Genomic DNA, 13,065 nt, shown 5'->3' with positions numbered 1-13,065 from the left:
GGCGTAAACCCAGGCTGGAGTGCAGTGGCCGGATCTCAGCTCACTGCAAGCTCCGCCTCCCGGGTTTACGCCATTCTCCGGCCTCAGCCTCCCGAGTAGCTGGGACTACAGGCGCCCGCCACCTCGCCCGGCTAGTTTTTTGTATTTCTTAATAGAGTCGGGGTTTCACCGTGTTAGCCAGGATGGTCTCGATCTCCTGACCTCGTGATCCGCCCGTCTCGGCCTCCCAAAGTGCTGGGATTACAGGCTTGAGCCACCGCGCCCGGCCGACCTGATGTGTCTTGATCTGCTTGTGTGGACCCTTGGAAGTGAGCAGAGACCCCTTAAAGGCCTCTCTAGGGCTCTTGCTCCTCTAGGACCTGGAACATAGCTTTGCTTCACATTATTCTAAAATATGTCTAATGCCTGGCATGTATTACTGCCACCACGAGGTGGAGTTGAGGGGTGGGACAACTCTTGGGAGGGTCTAGGTTCTGGGCAGATCATCCTGAATCTTTCTCCATGTCCCTAGAACATGTTAATGTAAATGGACTTGAGTTAAACTGTTGGTACACTTCGCAGCATGAAAGGAAAAACGAAAGGGAAACCTTGAGGGTCAAGGTGGAAGGGAGGAGAGGCAGCTGGCATTGGTGTTCGATGCGCTTTGTTTTTTGTTTTTTGGTATTTTGCTTATTTTTTATTTTTTTTATTTTTGAGATGGAGCCTCACTCTGTCACCCAGGCTGGAATGCAGTGGCATGATCTCGGCTCACTGCAAGCTCCACCTCCCAGGTTCACACCATTCTCCTGCCTCAGCCTCCCAAGTAGCTGGGACTACAGGCGCCCGCCACCACGCCCGGCTAATTTTTTGTATTTTTAGTAGAGATGAGGTTTCACCGTGTTAGCCAACATGTTCTCGATCTCCTGACCTCGTGATCTGTCTGCTTTGGCTTCCCAAAATGCTGGGATTACAGGCCTGAGCCATGGCGCCCGGCCGGCCCAAGTTTTGTCATTGTGGGTTTTTTTTTTGGAGATGGAGTCTTGCTCTGTCTTGTTGCCCAGGCTGGAGTGCAGTGCAAGATCTCGGATCACCTCAGCCTCTGCCTCCCAGGTTCAAGCGATTCTCCTGCCTCAGCCTCCTGAGTAGCTGGGACTACAAGCGCACGCCACCACACCTGGCTAATTTTTTGTATTTTAGTAGAGATGGGGTTTCACCATCTTGCCCAGGCTAGTCTCGAACTCCTAAGCTCAGGCAATCCGCCCGCCTTGGCACCCCAAAGTGTTAGGATTGCAGGCGTGAGCCACTGTGCTGGCGGTGTTGGATGAGCTTTGTAAAGTTCAGGCTTTTTAGGGTTCCAGCCAGTAAGGCAGCCTGCTTCTCACCACCCACATGAGCCACAGGCCTTGGCTCTGTTAGTCCCTGAGCTCCCCGGGAATTCTCGTAGCCTTTTGCGGATTCATTATGATGTGGTCTGGCTTAAAACCTCCGTGGAGTTTTATAGGTAGGGGAGACCGGAAGGGGGTCCTGCGGTAGTGTGATAGGGAGGGGGGCTTCTCCCCTGGACAGTAGGACCTAACGGTCTTCCTCTCTTGGAAGATGAGGTTCGGGCAGGAACCTACCGCCAGCTCTTCCATCCAGAGCAGCTCATCACAGGAAAGGAGGATGCAGCCAACAATTATGCCCGGGGCCACTACACGGTGGGCAAAGAGAGCATTGACCTGGTGCTGGACCGCATACGGAAGCTGGTAAGAGTCAGGAGGGCAGGGGACGGGTGGGCCAGGCTGGAGTGGACACAATTGGCCCCATGCCTCTTTGATGAGGCTGGGGAGAGGCATGTGACCCCTGGCTATAGGATGGAGCTCCTAAGGTTTGGGAATTTCTGCTTAAATTCTGTAGGAAGCACGCAAAGGGATGATGCCCCTTCCTCTGTGTTGGCATCATAGACTGTGTTCCAGGCTGAGGCCCTACTCATTGATACTCTCTGGTAGTATCTGGGGAAGGTTCCGGGTGTAAGGCAGGATGAGGTCTCTGCTGGTTGGAAACACAGGTTAACAAAGCATTTAACTTGGAAGAGGAGAGGAAGAGATTGCTGATCCATTTGGGCACTTACAAATGCCATTACAAATGTCAAGTACATTCCTTCATTTAATCCTTAATAATTATACTTAGGAGGTCTCCTTCCTGTACTTTACAGATGAAGAAAGTGAGGGCCGGGGTGGTTCAATATCTTAGCCTGGGTCACACAGCTAAAAAGTGGCAGAGTTGGGGCTTGAACTCAGTTGGTTGGACTATAAAGCTCTGAGTTGTAGGTTGTGTCACTTTCTTTCTTTAAGCTTCCATTTGCTTATCTGTAAGTGGAAAAGCTTGGACCTGATCACATGTTCTTTGCCTGGGAGCTAAGGGTGCCAATTTTTTTTTTTTTTTTTTTTTTGGAGACGGAGTCTCGCTCTATCGCCCAGGCTGGAGTGCAGTGGCCGGATCTCAGCTCACTGCAAGCTCCGCCTCCCGGGTTTACGCCATTCTCCTGCCTCAGCCTCCCGAGTAGCTGGGACTACAGGCGCCTGCCACCTCGCCCAGCTGGTTTTTTGTATTTTTTTAGTAGAGACGGGGTTTCACTGTGTTCGCCAGGATGGTCTCAATCTCCTGACCTCGTGATCCGCCCGTCTCGGCCTCCCAAAGTGCTGGGATTACAGACTTGAGCCACCGCACCCGGCTGGGTGCCAAATTTTTGCATATGTTCACTTTTTCTGTTTAGAGGAGGGCTTGTCAGGGTCATTGGCCTCAAAGCTGTCTGTGGTCCCCAAAAGTTCAAATCACACCCAGTGGGAAAATCCTGTGATTCTGTGAATTCTCTGATAAGAGCTGACATCCGTGCCTACAACGCATCAGTCCTTGCTCAGCATGTTATGCTATTTCATTTAATTGTCACAATAACCTTATGAGGATTTTCTATTGTCCCCATTTTCACTAAGAAGGAAGAGAAGTGGCCGGGCACAGTGGCGCATACCTGTAATCCCAGCACTTTGGAAGGCTAAGGGGGGCGGATCACGAGGTCAAGAAATGGAGACCATCCTGGCCAACATGGTGAAACCCCATCTCTACTAAAAATACAAAAAATTAGCTGGGCATGGTGGCAGGCGCCTGTAGTCACAGCTACTCAGGAGGCTGAGGCAGGAGAATTGCTTGAACCCAGAAGGCAGAGGTTGCAGTGAACCAAGATTGCACCACTGCACTCCAGCCTGGCGACAGAGTGAGACACTGTCTCAAAATAAAAAAGAAGGAACAGAAGTTTGGAGAGGTTCAGTAACTTGCTCAAGTTCTTACAACCAAGAAATGGCAAAATTGATGTTAGAACTCAGGCTTTCCGGCTCCATGTACCTTTCTGAAATTGGTGCCCTGAGTCACCTTCCAAGGTTAGGTTGAAGTCTGTAGGTAGCAGTTCCCACAAAATCAAATGACAATAGCAGGGAAAGTGGGCAAGGAGTTGGGGCCCCCAAAGGGCAAAGTCACCATCCACTGTGGTTCTGAAACTCTCATTCCCTGTTCAACCAAGCTAGTGGGCTGAAACCTTCATGTACCTAGAGGCGTGTGCCCCTGCAGCTTGCCATCCTATTAAAACAAAAATAGAGACAGAGTCTTGCTCTGTCATCCAGGCCAGAGTACAGTGGTGTGATCATAGATTTCTGCAGCCGTGAGCTCCTGGGCTCAAGTGATCCCCCTCCCTCAGCATCCCAAGTAACTGGGACTACAGGTGTGCGCCACCATGCCCAGTTCATTTTTACAATTTTTTGTAGATGTGAGATCTTACTATGTTGCCCGGGCTGGTTGGGAACTCCTGGCCTCAATGGATCCTCCTGCCTCAGCTTCCCAAGGCCAATGGATCCTTGGCCTCAGTGGATCCTCGGCCTCAATGGAGCCTCCTGACTCAGACAGGCATTGAGTCACTGTGCCTGGCCCCATCCCATATTTTAGCCACTCCTCCAAAGATCAGTACAACTCCTTTTATTTTCTTACTTCTTCATAGCTGTTTTGATTTCATCCACAAAACACTGTAGAGAGGTGGGATGGGGCAGACAGAGTCGGTGGTCTGGCGTTTTTCACTGTGGGGTGTTCTCAGAAACTTGTCTTCATGATTTCTTCTCCTGTCCTGCTCTCCCCAGACAGACGCTTGCTCTGGCCTGCAGGGTTTCCTGATTTTCCACAGTTTTGGTGGAGGCACTGGCTCCGGCTTCACTTCTCTGCTGATGGAACGCCTCTCCCTGGATTATGGCAAGAAATCCAAGCTGGAGTTTGCCATCTACCCAGCCCCCCAGGTCTCTACTGCAGTGGTGGAGCCCTACAACTCCATCCTGACCACCCACACCACGCTGGAACATTCAGATTGTGCTTTCATGGTGGACAACGAAGCCATCTATGACATCTGCCGCAGGAACCTTGACATCGAGCGCCCTACCTATACCAACCTCAACCGCCTCATCAGTCAGATTGTGTCCTCAATCACTGCTTCTCTCCGCTTTGACGGGGCCCTCAATGTGGACCTCACTGAGTTCCAGACCAACCTGGTACCCTATCCCCGCATCCACTTCCCGCTGGTCACCTACGCGCCCATCATCTCTGCCGAGAAAGCCTATCACGAACAGCTCTCCGTGGCCGAGATCACCAGCTCCTGCTTTGAGCCCAACAGCCAGATGGTGAAGTGCGACCCGAGACATGGCAAGTACATGGCCTGCTGCATGCTCTACCGGGGCGATGTGGTGCCCAAGGATGTGAACGTTGCTATTGCTGCCATCAAGACCAAGAGGACCATCCAGTTTGTAGACTGGTGCCCCACAGGCTTCAAGGTGAGAGCTGATGACTTAGGAAGGGGGGAGAGGACCAGAGAAGCAGAGGGAGATTACCAAAGATACACAATTCCATGGGTGCTTCAGGCTTTATGTGATGATAAGGGGAGGGGGACTTCAACCAAATGTAACATGAGTGAAATTCAGCTTTGGTTGAGACACAAATGCTGTTAAAGTTTTGTCTGTTTCGGCCATTTTAGAAAAGTTTGGTGCTATTTTAAATTGGTTAATTGGTTAATCACCTTTGGTTTTGTTTACTGAGCAACAAGTAATGATTTGGTATTGGCCGGAATCTACTGACCTGAAGGGCCATGCTTTTGGTGTTCATGATTTAATTCAATTTGCCTAATGTTAGTTATTTTTTTTTTTTTTTTGAGACAGAGTCTCACTCTGTCGCCCAGGCTGGAGTGCAGTGGCACAATCTCGGCTCATTGCAAGCTCCGCCTCCCAGGTTCACGCCATTCTCCTGCCTCAGCCTCCCAAGCAGCTGGGACTACAGGCGCCCGCCACCACGCCTGGCTAATTTTTTGTAGTTTTAGTAGAGACAGGGTTTCACCGTGTTACCCAGGATGATCTCGATCTCCTGACCTCATGATCCACCTGCCTTGGCCTCCCAAAGTGCTGGGATTACAGGCGTGAGCCACTGCTCCTGGCCTTTATTTATTATTTATTTTTTATTTTTATTTTTGTGAGTCTTGCTCTGTCACCCAAGCGGGAGTGCAGTGGCGCGATCTCGGCTCACTGCAAGCTCTGCCTCCTGGGTTCAGGTCATTCTCCTGCCTCAGCCTCCCGAGTAGCTGGGACTACAGGCGCTGGCCACCACGCCCGGCTAATTTTTTGTATTTTTAGTAGAGACAGGGTTTCACCATGTTAGCCAGGATGGTCTCAATCTCCTGACCTCATGATCTGCCTGCCTTGGCCTCCCAAAGTGCTGGGATTACAGGCATAAGCCACCGCTCCTGGCCCTTTTTTTTTTTTTTTTTTTTTTTTTTTTTTTTTTTTTTTTTTTTTTTGTGAGACAGAATCTCTCTCTGTCACCCAGGCTGGAGTGCAGTGGCGCGATCTCGGCTCACTGAAAGCTCTGCCTCCCGGGTCCACGCCATTCTCCTGCCTCAGCCTCCCGAGTAGCTGGGACTACAGGCACCCGCCACCACGCCCAGCTAATTTTTGTATTTTTTTTTTGAGATGGAGTCTCGCTCTGTCGCCCAGGCTGGAGTGCAGTGGCCGGATCTCAGCTCACTGCAAGCTCCGCCTCCCGCGTTTACGCCATTCTCCCGCCTCAGCCTCCCGAGTAGCTGGGACTACAGGCGCCCGCCACCACGCCCGGCTAGTTTTTTGTATTTTTTTTAGTAGAGACGGGGTTTCACCGTGTTAGCCAGGATGGTCTCGATCTCCTGACCTCGTGATCCGCCCGTCTCGGCCTCCCAAAGTGCTGGGATTACAGGCTTGAGCCACCGCACCCGGCCAATTTTTGTATTTTTGGTAGAGAGGGGGTTTCACCATGTTAGCCAGGATGGTCTTGATCTCTTGACCCTGTGATCCACCCATCTTGGCCTCCCAAAGTGCTGGGATTACAGGCGTGAGCCACCGCACCTGGCCTCCAACTTAAAGTTAGTTTTCATGGATATTTTACGCTTCCTTGTACAGCATGATTTTGTGGCCATTTTAATTTTAGAGTTAACCAAATTATTCCAGTTGCCAGAGGAGTATGATGCCTCCCTCTCACAAAAAGATGTGCTCTCCCAATTTATTTTGAAAATGTAAATATCTATCCTGCACATCTCAATCAATTTGGAGTAATAAGATACTTTTATAGTTATTCTATGATTGCTATTTTCCATTGCCATTAACCAGGAATAAGCAAAAACCAGCAAGCCGCGTGACTGGTGGTTGACCAAGTGCCCGCAGTCTGGAAAATGCCAGGCTCAGAGAGTCAGTGGGGAGATACGAAATAGCGAGGGTAGGCCCTGGGGCCCCAGGACCAGGAATGCCGAATGGTTGAAGTCAACCCTCTGAGCTGGACCGGCAGGCATGCAGCCTGGCTGTGCATGTGAACAGCTCAGCCACTCCGCCCATGGTCTTTTGTCAGATTCTGCCATCATAACAGCTACCACATTCCCTTTAACTAGTGTCCTCTAGTCGTGCGCTCTCTTTTTATTTTATTTTTTTAAATTTTTTTCCCCTGAGACGGAGTCTTGCTCTGTTGCCCGGGCTGGAGTGCAGTGGTGCGATCTCGCCTCACTACAACCTCTGCCTCCTGGGTTCAAGTGATTCTCTTGCCTTTGCCTCCCAAGTAGCTGGGATTACTGGTGTGCACCACCATGCCTGGCTAATTTTTGTATTTTTAGTAGAGATGGGGTTTCACCATGTTGGCCAGGCTGGTCTCAAACTCCTGACCTCAGGTGATCCACCCACCTCGGCCTCCCAAAGCACTGGGATTACAGGCATGAGCCACCAAGCCCGGCCCCTAGTCGTGCTTTCAATCATTCAGAGGTTTTACAGGTACCTATTATGTGTCAGGATTTGTCTCTGTTGCTGGAGGTGAAGAGATGAACATGCCTCAGTTCGTCCTGGCAGGAGTTACAAGTGTGAGGCACCAGCTGCCTGCTGGCCTCATGGCTGCCCTGTGTGAGTCTGAGGCTTTGACCTGGCTGTTCTGCTGAGTGAAGAGTGTGGCATTCCTTTTCACTGCTATCCTCCTAGCTACATATATAATTTTGCCTCAACACTATGCTTATTTTTTTTGTGGCAGTTCTAATCATCCTGGCAAAGCCAGTCAAGGTCTTCCAAAACATGAAGTTCTTTTTTCTTTTTCAAATGGAAACAAACAACAAGCTAGTAGGAGAATGAATGGGAAAAAAAGAGAATGAATGAGAGAGACATGGCGGGTGATGGGGAAATTAACAAAAAGGAAATGCCCCCTCATTCTCTCCTTCAAGCAGAAGCTCTGGGGTTATGTCCTGAAGGATCATTATGGTAGCATTAGCATAAGCTAAGAAAAGTACGTTCCCTGGAGTGAATGCTGCTAAACTGCATCTTTTTTTTTTGAGACGGAGTCTCGCTCTGTCACCCAGGCTGGAGTGCAGTGGCCAGATCTCAGCTCACTACAAGCTCCACCTCCCAGGTTTACGCCATTCTCCTGCCTCAGCCTCCCGAGTAGCTGGGACTACAGGCGCCCGCCACCTCGCCCGGCTGGTTTTTTGTACTTTTTAGTAGAGACGGGGTTTCACCGGGTTAGCCAGGATGGTCTCGATCTCCTGACCTCGTGATCCGCCCGTCTCGGCCTCCCAAAGTGCTGGGATTACAGGCTTGAGCCACCGCGCCCGGCCTAAACTGCATCTTACATTCTCTCCAGCAGTGCTTGTCCCCGCTTGACTCAGGTCAAGAGATGTTAGCACTTAGAGGAGGGCAAGCTGGCCCAGGCTCAAGGTTTATGGCAGTCGGTTCAGATCTAGCAACATATGTGACATGGCCAAGTTCATATTCATTGCCTTTCCCTTCCCCACTTTGCCCCTCTCCCAGTAGCACCTCCGCCTCCAAGATGCCACCTGTGCCTAAGAGGAATGACGGCTGCTGTGGGCCCAGTGGCTGGCTGGCTACCCATGTTGCTGCACAGCTGGCTGCCATTCCCACCCCAGCCCCTCAGGAGGATGTGCATTTTAAAGCTATGGATTTAAGAGACTGGCAATTAAAATGTGGTGGTCTCAGTGGGAGAGGTGGCCGAGGACATCCCTGTGGTTCTCAGTCCCCATAAGTAATGTCACGGTTTGCCACGTTAGACTTGTCCCAGTTTCCCATGGTTCCTGGGGTTGGCTTTGGTTTGGGACATGTGTTGGGAAGAAGAGAGATTTCCAGGATAGCGGCGCCACCGCAAGACGGGGCTGGGCTGAGCCTGGGAGACCTGCCATGCTGCCAGAACTTGGCAAGACCTTCAACAACCTTCTTGGATTGGAGTCCCTGCTTTTCTTCTAAGAACTGCCGATTTCCAAAAACATAGAGCCTGGTTAACACCAGCACCACCCCAGGGCCTTTCGGCTCTCTTTATTTACTGCTCTGGAACATCCCTGTGACCTCTTCCAACAGTTTTCACTCTTGGCAGGGAAACTTCCTTAAATTTACTTGCAACACAACTAAAGAGGAGCTTCAGATGACCACTTGGGAGAGAGTACACTTTTGAATAGCTTCGCATCTAGAATGCATTTCCCTCTTACACATACACATGTACCAGACACCTCCCCACCCGCTCCTAATGTTGCTCGTGACTCATTTGCCTACTTGCTGAGCCCCCTATACCAGCCCTGTCCTCCTTCTCTAGCCTTTGATTGCCCAGCCCTTCCCCACCTACTTTTGTTTGTTTGTTTGTTTGTTTGTTTTTTGAGACGGAGTCTCACTCTGTCGCCCAGGCTGGAGTGCAGTGGCCGGATCTCAGCTCACTGCAAGCTCCGCCTCCCGGGTTTACGCCATTCTCCTGCCTCAGCCTCCCGAGTAGCTGGGACTACAGGCGCCTGCCACCTCGCCCGGCTAGTTTTTTGTATTTTTTAGTAGAGACAGGGTTTCACTGGGTTAGCCAGGATGGTCTCGACCTGCTGACCTCGTGATCCGCCCGTCTTGGCCTCTCAAAGTGCTGGGATTACAGGCTTGAGCCACCACGCCCGGCCTTGTTTGTTTGTTTTTTAAGAGACAGGGTTGGCCGGGCGCGGTGGCTCATGCCTGTAATCCCAGCACTTTGGGAGGCCGAGACGGGCGGATCACGAGGTCAGGAGATCGAGACCATCCTGGACAACACGGTGAAACCCCATCTCTACTAAAACTACAAAAAATTAGCCAGGCGTGGTGGCGGGCGCCTGTAGTCCCAGTTACTCGGGAGGCTGAGGCAGGAGAATGGCGTGAACCTGGGAGGCGGAGCTTGCAGTGAGCCGAGACTGTGCCACTGCACTCCAGCCTGGGCAACAGGGCGAGACTCCGTCTCAAAAAAAAAAAAGAGAGACAGGGTCTCACTCTGTCCCTGCTACTAGAGTACAGTGGTACCACTGTAGCCCACTGTAGCCTTGACCTCATGGGCTCAAGTGTTCCTCCCACCTCAGCCTCCCTGAGTAGCTGGGACTAGTAGGCGTGGCCACCATGCCTGGCTAATTTTTTTTTTTTGGTAGAGATGGGTTTGTGCTCTGTTGCCCCGCCTGCTTTCACTTTCTCTTCAGCTCCTCCCTCACCACCTGCTGGCTTCCCCAGTCCCATCCCGCCTGTTGCATCCCACAGACCCACTCCCACGCCCATGACCGTGACTTGAAGCCATGCCAGGTGACCAAGATGCCCCATCCTGAGTTATCCTCTGACTGACTTGAATCTTCTTCTGTGGCTCCTCCTCTTTCTCTGTCCCTCAGGTGGGCATCAACTACCAGCCCCCGACTGTGGTGCCCGGGGGAGACCTGGCCAAGGTGCAGCGGGCCGTCTGCATGCTCAGCAACACCACGGCCATTGCGGAGGCCTGGGCCCGCCTCGACCACAAGTTTGACCTCATGTACGCCAAGCGGGCCTTTGTGCATTGGTATGTCGGAGAGGGAATGGAAGAAGGAGAATTTTCTGAGGCCAGGGAAGACTTAGCTGCCCTGGAGAAGGATTATGAAGAAGTGGGGACTGATTCGTTTGAAGAAGAAAATGAAGGGGAGGAATTTTAAATATACACCTTTCCCTTGGCTGTGTCTCTTTATTTATGCTGCTCCTCTCAAAGCACATGTTCAAGAGCAACAGAACACTGTCCCCACCCCAGCCTGATTCCTGCCTTACCCAGGAGGAGGGTGCCCGGCCCCAGTACCCAGGGTGGCACGACTGGACCATAAGTGGACACTGAACTCCATCAGGCTCTCCCTGGGTAGGAGCAGCTTTGTGTCACCAAAGAAACTGAGGGCCACTCTCCCCGGGGGTGGGGCTGCAGCCCAGTTTCACATGCGAGGAGGCCTAATCAGGAGTTTCAATTCCAGATGGTGCTGGGTCCAGCCCTAAAACATGGCCTGCTCGCTGGGGAGTGGGAACACTCAGAGAAAGGGCAGATCTGGGCCTGGGAAGATTCTGGGGCGGGGGTGAGCGGAAGTTCACATGAGTGGGTCTATAGCCCGCTCCGGGCATTGTCTAGACTTAGCATGCATTCACTCCCCCATCACATATTCCAGTACACACCCTGTCCTAGGCAGTAACAGCTGGAGAGTTGGTGATAAGCGAGACACACATTTCCTGCCCTCACACGTCAGTAAGCGAATGAGATCATGTCAGCTGGTGTCAACTGACAGAAAGTAAAAAGCAGTGGTGAGAGAGTGTCTGGGCGTGCTCCTGTGGACTGCATGGTCAGAGACAGCCTCATGGAGGCCTGGGCCACGTGAGAGGATGCTGGGTGCAGGGAGAAGCAAGTGCAAAAACAGACTGGGAACAAGCTTGGAGCGTCTGCAGAGCCAAAGGAGATTGTTCCCTGGAGGATGGTGAGAGGGGAAGAGTGAGGGAGACAAGACTCAGGAGCCAGGCAGGGCCAGAGTGCATCCAGCACTATAGGCCATGGACAGGAGTTTAGAATTTTTTCTAAGTGAAACAGAGGCATTTGGAAGGTTTCAAGCAGGATATCTATACCTTATTTCTATATTCATACTGACCTTATCTCCACTCTTCCCAGTCTCAAAATGGATATTCTGCTCATTGTGTAGATGAACAGACTGGGATGTTTTAGGTGTTGGAGACAGTAGGAGGTACAGCTCAGATGCAGGGCCTGCCTTTCCTCCTGTCCACCCTACACTATGCCATTATCTTTTTTTTTTTTGAGATGGAGTCTCGCTCTGTCACCCAGGCTAGAATGCAGTGGCGCAGTCTCGGCTGTCTGCAAGCTCCGCCTCCTGGGTTCACACCACTCTCCTGCCTCGGCCTCCTGAGTAGCTGGAACTACAGGCGCCTGCCACCACACTCGGCTAATTTTTATATTTTTAGTAGAGGCGGGGTTTCACCGTGTTAGCCAGGATGGTCTGGATCTCCTGACCTCGTGATCGGCCTGCCTCAGCCTCCCAAAGTGCTGGGATTACAGGCGTGAGCCACCGCGCCCGGCCTACCCTACACCATTTCTAACCCTGTGTGTTCGTGCCAGGTTCCAGCTGCTGCCTGATAAAATGCTGGATGGAGAGAGGCACAGTCTGTATCATTTGCAAAGGAGGGGGTGGCTACCTGCTCCTCTTCCTCAAGTGGGCAGCTCTGGCGGAATTTAAGGAGTAACCAAAAGGCTATGAACCAGCTAGGAAGATACCCAGGGCTGGACCCATGGTAGGTCCCTGGGCATTAAATGCACACGTCTTTACATGTGGACGTTTCTGTCCTGCATTCCTTGGAAGCTCTAAGAGAAACAGAGTAAAATGTCCCAAGGAAAGGAAGATTAGACACGAGGTGATGCCAGTCACTTCTAGAGGCCCAGATCTGTCGTCCACTGTGACCGCTCTTGCCAGAGGTCATGCCTGCACCAGGTTCCATGGGAATTGGCCTGGACACACTTAGCCGTGGTAGAGAATCAGGGTCAGGAGCTGTCAGTCCCCCTTTAGGAGGATGCATCCTTCTCTCTTGATAAAGATGAGACCAACTCAGATAAGCTTGAAAGGACTTCCTGCGTATGTGAGTATACCCTGTTATGGGGAGTATAACACACCTGCTAGGCAGGGCTTAGGGTGGGGACAAAGCGTGTGTGATACGTTCCTCTCCTGTAGATTAATACAAATTAGGTTAAAATAAACATGATGGCAAAGTCACAAAAGTGCTAAGAGGCATGACTACAGGGAGATGGGTCAGCAGGGAAGTTTGGGATAATACACAAGGGCCTTGGATGTATCCCTGCTCCTCCCGGCTGCTTCTCCTCTCCCACTTCTCCTCCTTTGCTTGAGTCCTTGTCTAACCGTGGGGACTGCCAGAACCGTCAGCTTCAATGGTCCTGCTCATGAAGCAGGAGGCTGAGTTTTAGAACTGGGGACAAGGGATCCTAGGGACAAGGGATCCTAGAAAGAGGGTGAGAAGGAAAGCGGGTGGCTCTCTACAATTCCCCAAGATGGGTAGCTTTGTAAGTCCTTCCCCAGCGTGGGATTGCCTAGAGACTTAAAACTGTAAAGCAAATTTGGTGAACACTAGGGAAAGGATGGGCATCAGAAAAAGAGAACTGCACAATGGCCTTTGACAGGGAGCTTGGTTCGTCCACTGGGCTGAACAACTAGATAACCCCGTCCTGGAATCC

At 51.5% G+C, this 13,065-nt stretch overlaps 1 protein-coding gene across 2 annotated transcripts in view; it reads left to right on the top strand.

Annotated features, from left to right (window-relative positions):
* Positions 1-10,514, top strand: part of LOC112617351 (tubulin alpha-8 chain) — a 23,615-nt gene extending 13,101 nt beyond the window's left edge. For both annotated transcript variants that reach the window (XM_025374113.1, XM_025374115.1), the window contains exons 3-5: positions 1,576-1,724; positions 4,140-4,820; positions 10,202-10,514. In XM_025374113.1, the coding sequence (XP_025229898.1) occupies positions 1,576-1,724; positions 4,140-4,820; positions 10,202-10,495 (1,124 nt within the window). In that variant the 3' untranslated portion in view covers positions 10,496-10,514. The remainder of the gene's footprint in view (positions 1-1,575; positions 1,725-4,139; positions 4,821-10,201) is intronic.
* The last annotated feature ends 2,551 nt before the right edge of the window (positions 10,515-13,065 follow it).

The sequence above is a fragment of the Theropithecus gelada genome, unplaced genomic scaffold, assembly GCF_003255815.1.
Source record: "Theropithecus gelada isolate Dixy unplaced genomic scaffold, Tgel_1.0 HiC_scaffold_16073, whole genome shotgun sequence".
NCBI lineage: Eukaryota > Metazoa > Chordata > Mammalia > Primates > Cercopithecidae > Theropithecus > Theropithecus gelada.
This window is presented reverse-complemented; position numbering and strand designations above follow the sequence as displayed.